Below are 15,887 nucleotides of genomic sequence, written 5' to 3'. Positions count from 1 at the left end.
GCCAAATATAAGTACCATGATCATATAATATAACATAAAACTTTTTCTATGTGATAGAGACAGAGGAAGATATTCTTTCAACTGCCCTAACCACTCTAGTAATTTTTGAGGGGTATTGTGTTGTCATGCATTATTTACTTATATGTTATCTTTTTTGTTTTTAAATTTGGCATCTAAGTTGTGTCTTCATGCAGAATACACCAATATCTTTTTGCCTTTTGGTAGTATTGACCTCTCACTGCTATTTTAGGTCCACACGAGACAGATACCTATTGGCTTGCCTTAATTGTTCCGGGCAGTGGAGGCAGTAATGTAATGAGGATTGAAAATTAAAACTATTTCCTACATTTTCCAATTTGGCTTATGATTAATTATTGTGTGTTTAATTAAACAAAACAACTTATATGTATAACATGTTTATCTTAAACCTGAAGGTTGGAAGTAATTTTGACAGATATTTATGCTGTTTGCCATTATGAAAAGTTTGCCACATTATCTTGAGTATCTTAAAAATATGCATCACAAAAATTATTGGCTATAATTATAAATAAATTCGATGAGAAGTTGATAATTTTAAAATCAAGATGTTAGTAATACTTATATATGCATCTCTACTTACTCTAATCATGCCCAGGTAGCGTGAGGATACATTTAGTTTAAATCGTAAAATATTTGCGATTGGGTAGAACCTTATCTGATCCATGAGTGCAAATTATGCTAATACTTCCATTAATATAATTAAGAAAATTTAACAGCACCCCTTGCAATTAATATGTCTGCTAATGATTTGGTAGCCTAAGTAACGTATAAACCAAAATAGTGATGAAGGGAATGATAGCATCAATTCTGTCTTTATACAGAAATACAACTACTGACAAGTAATAAATGGTCCTAAGCGAAGAGGAGCAGTTGCATGTTGAAGTGCTGGATAAGGTATTAAACAATCTAGTCTAAGAAAAACTAAGCAGTGAATGAGGTGTACACACGGTCCTCTGGCCCCAATTTCAACTGCATGATAGAAAAGTATCGATGAATTTAAAGTTAATTATGTCAAACTTTGAAAATGTTGGTTACGGCAGTATCATTTGAATGAGATTCAACCCAAATAGAATTATGTTCATACGATTTTGACTGAGACCCTCATCAAGCAATGTCTATGGTGCTATCTTGGACCACATTTCTCATATTAAATGAAGAGGGATTGGTCTATTGATATTTACCAAATTTTATGTTCTGGTTAATGTTCAGAACTATCCCCTGTGCCTGATATGTCCCTTTTCTCTTTGGTGATTCCAATGGTGCTTCCATTTCCAACTCCAAAACGTTAAACTCTGCAAATGAAGTGGGTTTGTTAGTGTTGTTTACATTATCCAACTATGAAAATGTGGTAGCTAGATTATCATCCACTTGCTCTCATGCCATATACAAACATGTAATTTATACGATAGCATGTGGATTTGTTTTTAAATTTTAAATAAAATATTACGGTATATGGTTCTTTTATTTATGAGATAAACATGAATTCCACTTTAAAAAATAATATCCGTCTCTACACACATACTATGTAATAAAAGAAATTAATTCCTTATAAAAATTTATATATATATATATAATGTGAAAAATCTTTTTTATATAGATGAGACTAGTAAATTTAAATCGTATAATTATATAAGAATTATTAAATTTATGTAATTATTTAAAAAAAGTACATATTTTTTTAAAAAAAATTAACATGAATTAGACACATATTAATTTAAATAAATAATTCAGTGCTAGCATTTGGTGGTGACACTTATTTAACATACATGTCATGATTAGTCTCTTTTAAAAAGTGAAAATATTTTTTTAAAAATAATTAACGCGACCAATGTCTTGACATTTTAAAAAATTAAACAATTCGTAATTATTTAAAAAAAAGATGTGTTATTAACAAATTTTACAAATTATTATTATTATATACTTAGAATAATAAAATAGAACAATTAAATTAAGAATAATTTAATCCATATAATATAGAAATTCCTCTTTTCTCTAAATCTTCCAACTTTGATAGGAGCCAAATTGAGTCATGAGGGATTTTATCCCCTTTCCTCACCAAAATTTTAAACTACACGAAAAAAAAAAAAATCCCTCCTTTCTTCTTTCCTCTATTTTTTCTTAATCAAACATTATGTTATGGATACATGAATTACAATTTTTGATCTTTTAGAACTTAAAAGAAGCAAGCTTATCAAGGTCCCCAGCAAACCTAACATCTTTGGATACCTGTTTAACATTTTAACTAATGCTTGGTAGGTTTCTTCATGACAAGGCTTCATGCCCCAAGACTTAGTTCATGTTCACTATACAGCACATACATACTAACCTTAAATTAAAATTTTCTTTTAGTCCCATAAATTTTCTTGCAATCACAACAATTTTATGCCAAACAACTATTTGCTTTTATCAATCTACAAAACAATCCCTTTATCAGCGTAACATTATTTATTGTCAAATTAAGAAAATATTTGGCCAAGAACTGTGTGTCCTTCTCATTCAGATTGCTCATATAAATACAATAATATTACAAGCTGTAACGTTGATTTCAGCCCAATAAATCAGCTAAACTACCATATATACATTTATAGCTAATTATGTTAAATAAAAGAATAACCGTTACAAATAATTGTGCAATCAATCCCATACAATTCTGTTTTCCATTAATTCCCATTAATTTCGTTGACATCCCCCCTCAAATTGATGCTGGTAAATCTACAAGCATCAATTTGTCAAGTAGAAAATTGTGTCGTTGACGTGTCAAGGATTTAGTGAAAATGTCAGCGATTTGAACAGATGTTGAGACATGTGGTAGATTGATGACTCTTCGATCATAAGCTTCTCGAATAGAGTGGCAATCAACCTCGATGTGTTTCGTCCGTTCATGGTAAACTGGGTTTGCTGCAATCTGTATGGCACTGGTGTTGTCAGCATGCAATGGAGTTGGTTGTTCTTGAGAGAATCCAAGCTCTGTAAGAAGACCACGCAGCCATATAATTTCAGAACAAGCGGCAGACATTGCACGATATTCTGCTTCAGTGGATGACTTTGAGACTGAATCTTGTTTCTTACATTTCCATGAAATAGGAGCATTTCCTAAAAACATACACCAGCCGGTAGTAGATTTTCGGGTGTCTGGACATCCAGCCCAATCAGCATCACTATATGCTTGGAGTTGCATTGATGAACCAGTAGGAAAAAATAAACCACGCTTTGAAGTGCCAAGGAGATATCTAACGATTCGTTGTGTTGCTGAAAGATGGAAATGCCGTGGAGATTGCATGAACTTGCTTACTGTATGGACAGCAAAAGAAATATCGGGACGAGTGATAGTTACATAGATGAGACTTCCCACCAGCTTGCGATATTGAGTGGGATCATCTAGAAGGTCACCTTCATCTCGTCTATATTTAACATTAACTTCTATGGGAGTGTCAACAGGGGTTGCATTTGTGAGTCCAGCTAGCTGGACCAAGTCTTGAATATACTTTTGCTGATTTAGAAAAATGCCTTCATGATGATAATGCACCTCTAAACCCAAAAAATAAGTGAGTTGGCCTAACTCTTTCATATGGAAAGTTGAATGCAGTAGGTGTTTGATTCTTGAGATAGCAACTTGATCAGAGCCAGTTACCACAATGTCATCCACATAAACGAGAAGCACCACAATTCCTTGAGGAGTCCTTTGTAGGAAAAGAGATGGATCATACTGACTTTGAGTGAATTCAAAACCAAGTAATGTCGATCGAAACTTTTCAAACCATACTCTTGGTGCCTGTTTCAATCCATATAAAGATCGTTTTAGTTTGCAAATAGTATTAGGCGAAGGTGTAGGCATACCATTAGGAAGTTTGATGTAAACTTCCTCCTAAAGATCACCGTGAAGGAATGCGTTTTTGACATCCATTTGATGTAGCTGCCAAGATTGTGATGCAGCAAGAGCAAGAATAGTGCGCACAGTTGTCATCTTGGCGACTGGGGCAAACGTCTCATCATAGTCTAGTCCATACTCTTGCTTATTTCCAAGCACAACGAGACGAGCCTTATAACGATCTATAGAGCCATCCGAACGCAACTTTATAGAGAACACAAACTTGCTTCCCAAAGGTTTAATAGATGATGGACATGGGACTATGTCCCATGTTTGATTTTCTTCCAAGGCGAGAAGTTCAGCTTCAATAGCTCGCTGCCAACATTCATTCTCCATGGCCTGTTTATAAGATGAAGGAATAGGAATAGAAGATAACGATGCTGTCATGGAAGTGATATACCTTTCTGGGGGCTTACGAACGCGTGAGCTGCGTCGTAGAGGAGCCGATTCTGGTTCTAGTTCTTCTACTGGACCAGCAGCCAAGGAATCATCTTGAGGGGGCCCATGAGAGTCAATTGGTTGAATGTGAGTGGTAGTACTACGTCTTTTGTATGTCAAGAGAGGTTTAGGAGATTGTTGACCTGCATGAGAGTTGGAAAACAATGGCAAAACAGAAATCGGAGAAGCAACATGATCATGATGTGATGCGAAAAAATATGTATGTTCTTGGAAGATGACATTTCTAGATACCCGAATTCTACGAAGGTTAGGATCATAACATAGAAAGCCCTTTTGATGAGGAGAATATCCAAGAAAAGCACATTGAACAGATTGTGCAGTGAGCTTGGTGCGTTCTTGTGGAGGAAGATGGACATAACACACACAACCGAAGATACGAAGAGTGGAGTAATTTGGTGGGTGACCATGTAACCGAGTGAATGGAGATTCATTACCTAATGATGGAGATGGCATTCTATTTATAAGATGGACTGCAGTGGAAAGGGCTTCACACCAAAAACGTGAAGGCACATGAGACTCCAATAAAAGGGTGCGAACAACATCTAACAAATGGCGATTTTTTCTTTCCGCTACCCCATTTTGTTGTGGAGTTGAGGAGCATGACCTGTGAGATAAAATGCCATTGGATTGCAAAAATTCCTGAAATGAGTGTGACATGTATTCACCTCCATTATCAGAGCGAAATATTTTTATTTTTGATGAAAATTGGGTCTGAACATAAGCATGAAAAATTTTGAAAGTGGAAAAAACTTCATCTTTTGATCGTAAAAAATAGACCCAGGTGAAACGACTATAATCATCAATAAAAGTTACAAAATATTTGTAATTAGCATGAGATATAACTGGTGCCACCCCCCAAACATCACTATGGATGATATCAAAAGGTTGTGTTGTATGAGACTGATGAGTTGGAAAAGGCAGAATTTTACTCTTACCAAGCTTACAAGGAATACAATCAAAATGAACAACATTAAGAGATGGAGTGTGTTTATTTCCAAGAAAACCAGATTTTAGCAAGTCATGAAGTACATTTGTGTTTGGATGTCCAAGACGCTTATGCCACACTTGGTAATCAACAGAGGCAGAATTACAAGAAACTAAAGGCAAAGAAAGACTTGGAGGTAATGAGAAACGGATTGGGAAAAGACGTCCAACTTTAGGCCCCTTCGCGATGATCTTCCCTGAGTGTTGATCCTGCACAAGACAACCAGACTGTGAGAATTGTACTTGACAATCATTTTCGACTAATTGACCAACTGAAATTAGATTACTAGTGAGGCCAGGAGAGACAAAAACATCTGTGAGAGATGAAGAAATATCACCCGTGGCTGTGATAGGCAATTGATTTCCATCAGCGGTATGTATGTTGAGAGTGCCCAAATATTTTTTCACATTTGTAAGAAATTGAGCATTGTTGGTCATGTGGTTGGAAGCCCCCGAATCAAAGTACCAAGATGAAGAGGATTTACCTGAGATTCCTAAAGCAGAGAATGCTGAAATAATCATCTGTTGAACCATTTCAGGAGTCACCGTTGAAGTAGTAGCAAGAGGATTTGGTTGAACTGGTACTGCATTGACTGAATTGTCAGGAATAGATGAATCAATTGCGGCGGTAAAGGCTGTGACATTTCGCTTTGGTGGCCTTATTGTGCATTCCTTAAGAATATGTCCATGTTTTTTGCAGTAGTTGCAGAATTTTTTTGGGCAATTGGAAGCATAATGTCCAAATTACTTGCAACAAAAACATTGAACAGCACTCATGTCATGACTTCTTGACTTCCCTCGTGCCACATATGCCATTGGAACAGTAGATGATTTTTGATCTGCAATGATGGACTGTGTATGGAGGCGTTGTTCTTCACGTAACAGATCATTGAAACACGCATCCAAAGATGGTACAGGGTCACGATGCATGAGATTGGACCGAATACCTTCAAAGTCAGATCTCAATTTCATAAGAAATTGATCTCGTTTAGTCGTTTCATAAATAGTTTGTACTGAACTTAGACCTTCAGAAGTTAAGTCTGCATAAACTATATCAGTGTACTCAGCCCAAAGATTCATGAATTGAGAGTAAAAATTAGAGATGGAGAGACTATCCTGTTGAAAGGAAGCTATGTCGTGCTCAAGCTGGAATCGTCGTGCAGTGTTCTTTTGACTGTAGACTTTTTTTAAGTAGTTCCACATTTTGGCTGCTGTCTTGTAAGGACGAAGATTCAAAACAATGTTGGGGTCAACGGAACTAAGGACCCAGGCCATGACCTGAGCATCTTTGACTACCCACTTGGCATGTTCAACCTTATCTTTGTCTTTATCAGGAATTGGAGTGTTGCCATCAACATGACCCCACAAATCTTTTCCTGTAACGAATATCTCGAAATGGAATGACCAAGCTGAGTAAGGCGAACCAACAGGACATCGTGCTTTTCGATAGACATGGAACTAGAGTAATCTGGACTGGGAAGCAAATGACCGAGAAATAGAAGTGAAAAAAAAAACCGAGAAGGTAGGCGAGGTTCTTGGATCGTAACCTAAGCTGATACCATGTCAAATTAAGAAAATATTTGGCCAAGAACTGTGTGTCTTTCTCATTCAGATTGCTCATATAAATACAATAATATTATAAGCTGTAACGTTAATTTCATCCCAATAAATCAGCCAAACTACCATATATACATTTATAGCTAATTATGTTAAATAAAAGAATAACCGTTACAAATAATTGTGCAATCAATCCCATACAATTCTGTTTTCCATTAATTCCCATTAATTCCGTTGACATTTATACGTACAATAAAGAAAATTAAGACAAGAAAAGTAAAGGGGCAAAAAATACAGCTTTTATCATCACATTCTGCATGCAAAAAGGACAAACATTTCTAACCCAAATTGAACATCATTATTATAATGCCGTAATTGCAAAAAACAAAAATAAAGAAAATTGGTGTTTGATCAATATTAATTGCCATGATCCCATGGCAAACATTTTAAGCAACAAATGTGACCGTCCTCCTCTCTTTTTCTGATGCCTTCTTCAGCTTGTTCTCCTTTTCCCTAACTTGAAGCGTCCTAGAATCTGTGACTGTACTGGGTATTGCATTCTTTTTTTCTACTTGGTTTGTGGTTGAACCCAAAACTTCACTGCCATTTGCAAAGCCCTTCTTCGTGCTGAATCCAAAACATGACTTCATGATGTTGCAATTTGCTTGAATTCACTCAATAGTTGATGAAACCAACCCGGTTTGTTATGTAGTTCCAAATATGAACTTCAATTGTAACTTTGCAATTTGGTACCAGTATTTATATATCAGCATCTGAATCATCATTTTACTATTCTCTTGTAAATTTGTGCTTGAATGCGCTGTCAACTAAGCACAATTTCGATATATAGCCATTACCTTAATAAGTAAATGTAGAGCTTGCAAGTAACGTTTAATTTATATTCAAAGGCTTGAGTCAATTATAGCACGCGTTGACTAATTTTCTTTGCACCATCGTTCATCAATAACCCATGATTTATAACATGCACAGCATTAATCTATGCTTTACGTGTATTCGAGGATGAAATTTGAAAAGTTAATTTAAAATATTTGATTTTGTTTAAATTAAACAAAGCAATTTACTTTACGTGTATTTAGTTTATTATCATAATGTACTTTTAATATACCTGTGTTGTTTATTATCGTAATGTGCATTTAACTCATATATCTTAATCATATTTTATCATATCATATGCACTAAACGAGCCTTTATATCCATAACGTATGACTAAACGTAAAACCCCCCTCCTCATTGATGAAAGCAAAGAGAAAATTCTTCATTTCTCTAGCAACAGACCATGGACTTGATGAACAAGTCCAATACATCGCAATCTCGTACAAGCTTAACTTGAAGACCAAGGAACCTCCCCCTCAAAGAGATAAATATATACATAACTATGTGTGGAAATTTTTAACTCTGCCTATATCTGCAATATTTTTTGTTTATTTATATAAGAAGGGAAAAAATGGGTATTTCTAATTAAGAGATGCTTATACACTATTCAATTTCTTGTAACCACAGCTTTAAAAGAAGAAGAAAGAAAACAGTAGACAACAGAAATCAATAAACTCACGATTATTTCTTAACAGTTGCTTCTTTTTCCTCATCACTAAGAATTGATTTTACTGTAGAAACATCAATTCTAGCTGATTCCTGCTTCACCCAATGGACAATCCTCTCCGCTTCTTTGCTTACCCTCTCTTCCTCTTCCAACGCTTTCTTCAGCCTTCTTTCTTGTTCTTTGACCGAAAAGGTGCTCATGTCAGATAGTATTTCGTCATTCTTTCCCCATTCAACTTGGTCTGAACTTGAAACTCCACTGTATTTGCCATTCCTTGAAACACTAATCTTCTTGGTGGAGAAGCAAAAACAACATGCTGATCCTGATCCTGATCCTGTGTATTCTGCCTCCATCATGCAAATTTGATGCGTAAAACCAACGATGGTCTTTTTGAATACTTTACTAATGTAATTTGAGAGAAAAATAATGAAGGGTATAATGTGGAGTTGTTCAGATAAGGACTTATTTTGAAGAATGGGAAACAAAAGTAAAGGAATCTTCCACGCCAGAAAGCTATATTAAACATACTTAGCTTCTAGTGGCTAATGTGTTGGGACCCAGTTTAAGCAATTCCATTGAAATTGTGATCTTTGTTTGAGTTGGTGAAAAGTTTACGTCAAAGATGATATCTGCATTTGCAATATTCATTTTGGGCGGCTGCTAGTTTATTATTTTTGCTTTTTGCCCCCTTAGGTAGAACTAAGGATTAGGAATACAAACCGGTTATGAGAGACCTATCTATCTATATCTAATTAGATATTAAATACTATCATCATTTAGAATAAAATTTAATTAATTAAATGCTATAATAGAATATATATATATATATATATATATATATAGTATAAGTTTAAAAAAATTTACACTCGATTTAAATTTTTTATTTAATTTAAATTTAACGGGTTATAATTTATTACTTTATTGACTATTAGATGTAAGTTAAATAAAAAACTTAGATTGAGTATAAGAGTTTTTAAATTATAATTTATTACTATACTGACTGTTAAATGTAAGTTAAATGAATGACTTAAATTGAATGTAAGAATTTTTAGATTTACACTAGTATTAAAAATCCTTTCTCTATATATAATTAAGTTTAATAATAATAATGTTAAGTGCTATATTCAATGATTGTACTAAATTTATTAGGTGTGTGACTTTTCATGTTGTTTAAATTTATTATGAGAATAATTATTAAATAAAAAATGATTATTACAAATTGAATAACTAGAAACAAATTAAAAAAATTAATTTCTTAGAATAAGTTTAGTTTATAAATATATTTTAAAATAAAATCATTCAAATAAAAGGTTTAAGAAATAAATATATACTTTTTTCTTAAATTTTTAAATTTAAGATTTTTTTAATATTTTTATTTACAAATATATCTATTGTATCATTCATACTCTCATGAGATAAAATGATTTATTATTAAATTTAAATATCATTAGATATTATTAAAGATAACACGTGCTCAAATAAATAAGTAGTTACCTGTTTACTCGAACTTACTTTGAAGTAATAATAATCTATGTTTATAAAGTATTGAAATCAATAACATTTAAAGCTTTATTTTATTTTTTAAAATTCAATAAAAATAAAATATTTAATATATATACTTGTGTCGCTGTATATAATCAATAAACTACTCACTACTCTTGAAAAATTTGTTTGTATTAAAATAAAGTATAATATATTTACCTCTCATAACAAAAAAAAATAGAAAAGTTTTCTAAAAATGGAGACTATAATTGATAACTCGCCTCTTTTCTTCGTTTCACGGATAATTTATCTTAATTTTCTTATACCTCTTTATTTTTGTACCTTAAGCTTCTTTTATTGTCAACACACTTTAGTCTCCTTTTTTCTTTTTCAACCAACACACCTCAAACTAAAATACCTTTTAAATATACATAAATAGAAATTTAAAAAAAAAAGTATCCATTTATTATATTAAAATTATAAAATTATAATAAATACTTTTCTATTTAATAAAATTTAATTATTATTATGAATTAAGTATCCTTAGTCTTTGGGGTTAATGTACTAATAAGATTATTAGGAAGACAGCAAAGCTCTCATGGTTTCCCATTTCTACAACCACACACTGTTGACCGAAAGAGGAAAAAATGGGTCCCTAAGAAAGCGCGAGTGGACCCCACGCTCGAAAACGGACTAGTTAGCCGTTGTTGAATTGATGGGTATTCTTTGCACACAACACAACAATCACACACTTCACTGATCACTGCGACGACAATGGACTCCGCAATCGAAGAAATCATCTCACAGGCACAAGACGCATGCGTTTTGGAGGAACTCTCCGCCATCAACTGCTCTGGAATCACCCACTCTGTTCTTCCTTCTCACCTCGAATCCCGTTTCCGAAACCTCAAATCTTTCCCACCTACCCGTTCTACATCCACTTCTACAAACCTACATAACAATCACCAAAGTCCCAATTTTTTGCCTTCCAAACACAATCCACATTCTGGGTGTGCCTCCGATTCTTCCAATGGGGAAAAGGGGCTGAGAGAAAAGCCTAAACATGCCTCTCTTTCTTCACCCCCTTTTGGTTCTGCTTCTGCCTCTTCCCCTTCCTCTGAAGAAAGCTCAATGTCCTCACTGTTCAGGCCAACGCAAAACGACGAAGAAAAGCTATCCAAACAAAACTCTGCGTCTTCTCCTTCGCCACCTCGAAAGACGGGGTGTTTCTGGTGCTCTCCGAAGAAGAAGAAGAAGAAAAGCAAGGAGAATTCGGGTGCAAATGATGACTTGTTATCGGAATTGGGAAGTTTCTCGAAGAAGCAACAGCAGAAGATGCTTAAGAAGGCAATGAAAGAAGAAGAGAAGATTAGCCGCGAAGCTGAGAAGATCGTACGGTGGGCTAAACATGCTTCTGCAAGGATGAACATTTCTGACATTGAGGATGAGTTCAGTGATTGATGATTAGGTTGCATTGCATAGCAGTTTCATATTTATATGTGTGTGTTTAATTCGATACAAATATCTTCAATAACTTGGGGATTGTCTTTATTTTGTTTATACAATCGAGATATTTTGGTAATTTTCAAAATTGTAAGTAATCTTTTTTATTTTTGTCACATCAAGTATTTTTTCGGAGGTGATTGTTAATGAGGAAGTTATTTAACATATGTGGTCTTTTTAACTTAGGAATCATCTTAATAAGTTAACATAATGAAAAGAGAAACCATTAATGCATGCGGCATTGTTTTTCAAATGGATTACACTGTTTCACTGGCAGAGCCTTAGAACCTGTGGAAAATGAAACTAAAATATTTTTTGATCTTTCCTATTATGTACATGGTGTGACTTCAGGAGATTGTCACCTGAATCCTATCACAAGACAGATACAGAACTTGGTGTATGTTTGTTTTATATTCTGATAGAACTGATTTTGGACTATTGAATATTATTAAGATGTACATTTAAATTAATATTAACTACAAACTTTATAGTGGAATGTGTGTCATGCTATTAGAAATTGATTTTGTTAGATTACCAAATGGGGACAGAAATGGTAAGCAATTCTGTAAAGGAAGCTATTTTTATAAGCTGACTCTTATCTTCAAGTGCGTGTGAATATATCTGTGTGATATATGATTATTTAAACAAGCAGGGAAGTTCATACTTTTTTTTTCTCTCTCTTTCTTTGGGACACGTCTTTGCAAATCCATTTGATGCCAGTGAGAAATAGAGCTGGGAGAAACTGATTAACATTTTCAGCAGGGAGAGAGGAAGCTATGTTTATTAGCTGACTCTGATTCTTCAAGCGGCTGCGACTTTATTTGTGTATGATCTTAAACAAACAAGGAAGTTCATATTTTTTTTCCTTTTTATTTGGTACATAATTTTGCAGGTGTTGCATGCGTGTGAGAAACATATGGGTGGAGAATCTGATATACATTTTCCGCAAAGAGAAAATCTTCGAGGAACCTATGTCTATAAGCTGATTTGCATGGGACCCTGATTGTGTATGATCTTAAACAACAAGCAAGGAAAGTCCATACTTCTTTTCCCTTCTTTTGGCACTTTGCATTTGTATAGCATGCACATGAAGAACAGAGGGGGAGCATATGTATGATATATGTTTTCAGCTGGGACAAAACCTTTAGAATTTGATACATCTATCGTTACAACCAGAGCTTAAGAAACTGAGTCAAGTATGAAATCAATAATGAGACAAGTACGAAAATTTTAGATGAATTCGTCCGAAATCACCCAATGGACAAGTACAAGTATTAAAGTGAGTGACACTATGAGAAGTTATAAATGATAATTATAAAAGGTTAAGTATAATAGATAAATTTTTAAATTCTCTCTGAAAGATATGTTATTTGAAATAGTTATAGGCTTGTTCTAATTATTTGAGAAATTTAAAACTACAAAAATGTATTATAAAAAGTTTTAAAAGGAAAAGACAGCAATAATTGAACAAAGGAACTGCTTTATAAAAGGGGTCAGGGGAGAAACTGATATACATGTTCGACAGGAAGAAAAATTTAGGGAGGCTATGTTTATTATGGGTCTGATCCTTGAAGTGCATGTAACTCCATTTGTGCATGTTCTTAAACTAGGAAGTTTATACCCTTTTTTTTTAACACAAACACACGGAACAGAATCTGAAATACATTTTCAGTAGGGAAAAAAAACTTGTATAGTTGGAAGTTAGATTACGAAGAAAAGGTAAGAGAGGATAGTTTTTTTTATTTTTAATGTAATTTTATTTTTAAAAAAAATAGAATAACATTACTTTCTTTTGTTTGTTTTTATAAATATTACATAACTTTCTTGATTTGAAAGTAAAAAAATTATCTTCACTTGTATCTTTCTTTCAAAACTTCACTTTCAAACATGCCCTGACTTCGCATGTGATAATTAAGCAAGCAAAAGAGAAAAACGCGTCCTCAAAAAGTATTCAACATGCTGAACTCTTTTTAATTAATTAGTCCAACATATCATTTTATCATAATTCTTTGAGATCTCGTGCCCGCGTCTAAGCAATATTTTTGAAATTTTATATAATTTTGAACTTTTGTATGTTTGTGCTCATATATTCAACATGCCGCCATAGCTCGAATGGACTGTATACCAAAAACATCCTTAATTATCCGGTGTTGAATCCCAAGTCTGAACTTAACAAGGATGATCATTCATACTCATAACTATAGAATGAATATCAAGGACATCTTATTTAAAGGGTTAATCACAATAGCAACTTTTTTTTGTTTGCAATTTTTTCATTTTTTATTTCTTTATGTAAATATAACAGATCAGCTAAAGGGTTAGGGAGATGATGTGTAACGATAAGTTGCAACCATTGAATGCATGGGGGGCGGGTAATATTTCTTGCTGCAACATATGACTAAGTAGCCCAAATGAACTTCTTGATAAGATCCTTCGTGCTCGCAGCTAGTTTAGTTTAAAATTAAATAAAAGTAATTTTAAATCATTAAATATGATATATATATATATATATATATGTGTGTGTATATATATATATATATATATATATATATATATATATATATATATATATATATATTACTTTTAAACAATCAAATGTATCGTTCATTTATGCTGAGATTGTAGTTGTACCAGGCAAAAATTCTGTGCAATTACGTGAACTACTTTGAAACGATTATATATGATTTTAGTTTCTTGAGGCTATTTATCCCTTTTCCTTTTTCTGTTCCATATTTTCTTAAGATCACAGCACAAGTTGTTGAGGTTGGTAATTGGGGAATTCTGGCACGGTTTTCCTAGGATTTAAACAAGGAACTAAAGGTTATATTCTTTTCGATACCAAATCCAAAGAACTGTACATATCAAAAATTGTTCAATTCTATAAAAATCGATTTTCTTTCATTGAAAATGCACACTTTGCTACTCAAAATGATATTGAACCTTCTCATGCTCCTTATAATTCTTGTTATTTGTTTGATTTCACTCAACAGTCTTAGTAACACCACTAAAACTTGTGGCAATTTTAATAATGAAAATATTATTTCTGACACTATACAAACTGAAAATGAAAATTCTTCTGTTGACAATAATAATCTTTTTATTTACCAAAATGAAACTCAAATCCTTATAAGACATTCTAATAGAATAAGGAAAGCCCTATCTTATTTGTAAGACTACCATTGCAGTCTTCTTACTTCAACAACAACAGCAACCACTTCTAAAATCAGGTATTCTATTTCTAATTTTGTTTCTTATATGCACAGCAACAATTATCCGTAGCCTTATCTACAGTCACTGAATCTGAACATTATGAGGATGTTATCATGCAAGACTGTTAGAAAAAGGCCATCATAGTTGAAATGTCTGCTTTGGAGTAGAACAAGACCTGAATTCTTACTTCTTTGCCACCAGGAAAGAAAGTCGTTGGTTGCAAGTGACTTTTTAAAGTGAAATATAAGGCAGATGGATCTGTAGAAAGACATAAAGCCAGGCTTGTTGCTAAAGACTTTACTCAAACTGAAGGAATTAATTATTTGGAGACCTTCAACCTAGTTGTGAAGATGACTACTGTGAGAGTTTTGTTAGCACTTGCATCTACTAATCATTGGCATTTACATCAATTAGATGTAAATACAACATTTCTTCATGGGGACCTAAATGAAGAAGTATACATGCAAGTTCCTCTTGGATTACATACCTCAGAGTCTAAATTAGTTTACAAATTATAAAAGTCTATCTATGGCTTGAAGCAGGCAATGGAATGCCAAACTGACCTCATTTCTTATGCAACATGAATATAATCAATCAAAGGTTGATTATTCATTATTCACCAAGAAAGTTAATGACAGTTTTACAGCAATTCTCATTTATGTAGACGACCTGATCCTGGCAGGAAATAATCTCACTAAAATCAACAATTTAAAGCACTCATTGGATGCTAAATTTAGCATTAAGGATATAGGAAATTGAAGTACTTCTTGGGCCTTGAGATTGCAAGATCACACAAAAAAATTGCATTATTTCAGAGAAAATATGCACTTAACTTACTGCAAGACATTGGTTTACTTGCTGTCAAACCTTGTTCTACTCCAATTGATTATAATGTACAACTTCACAAAGAGTCAGGCACACCTATAACTGATCTTTCTTCATACAGAAAGCTAATTGGTAGATTACTTTACTTGACACACACTAGGCCTGATATATACTTTGTGGTAAATCATCTAAGCCAATTCTTATCATGTCCTACTGATTCACATCATCAAGTTGTTGTTAGAATCTTAAAATATATTAAAAGTACTCCTAGAGAAGGTCTTTTCTTTCCGGTCTCCAGTGACATTAAACTCAAAGGCTTTTGTAACTCTGATTGGGGCGCTTGTATCGACTCATGCAGATCCACTTTTGGTTATTGCTTCTTCCTAGGATCATCACTAG

General features: G+C 33.4%; 3 protein-coding genes across 3 annotated transcripts; 1 reads left to right on the top strand and 2 right to left on the bottom strand.

The window, feature by feature from the left end:
* Nucleotides 1-2,731: 2,731 nt before the first annotated feature.
* Nucleotides 2,732-3,874, bottom strand: LOC113870480 (uncharacterized mitochondrial protein AtMg00810-like). The gene has a single exon (XM_027507070.1). The coding sequence runs from the start codon at nucleotides 3,872-3,874 to the stop codon at nucleotides 2,732-2,734; it is 1,143 nt and encodes a 380-aa protein (XP_027362871.1).
* A 4,467-nt stretch (nucleotides 3,875-8,341) lies between these two features.
* Nucleotides 8,342-8,871, bottom strand: LOC113869996. The gene has a single exon (XM_027506580.1). It carries the CDS (start codon nucleotides 8,822-8,824, stop codon nucleotides 8,483-8,485), a length of 342 nt encoding a protein of 113 aa, XP_027362381.1. The 5' UTR covers nucleotides 8,825-8,871; the 3' UTR covers nucleotides 8,342-8,482.
* Nucleotides 8,872-10,724: 1,853 nt separating this feature from the next.
* On the top strand, nucleotides 10,725-11,485 carry LOC113869939. The gene has a single exon (XM_027506487.1). It carries the CDS (start codon nucleotides 10,725-10,727, stop codon nucleotides 11,409-11,411), a length of 687 nt encoding a protein of 228 aa, XP_027362288.1. The 3' UTR covers nucleotides 11,412-11,485.
* Nucleotides 11,486-15,887: the final 4,402 nt, after the last annotated feature.

This window comes from Abrus precatorius, unplaced genomic scaffold, assembly GCF_003935025.1.
Source record: "Abrus precatorius isolate BTA unplaced genomic scaffold, Abrus_2018 Scaffold6, whole genome shotgun sequence".
Lineage (NCBI taxonomy): Eukaryota > Viridiplantae > Streptophyta > Magnoliopsida > Fabales > Fabaceae > Abrus > Abrus precatorius.
The sequence above is the reverse complement of the archived record's forward strand: the minus strand, read 5'-3'. Positions and strand labels throughout refer to the sequence as shown.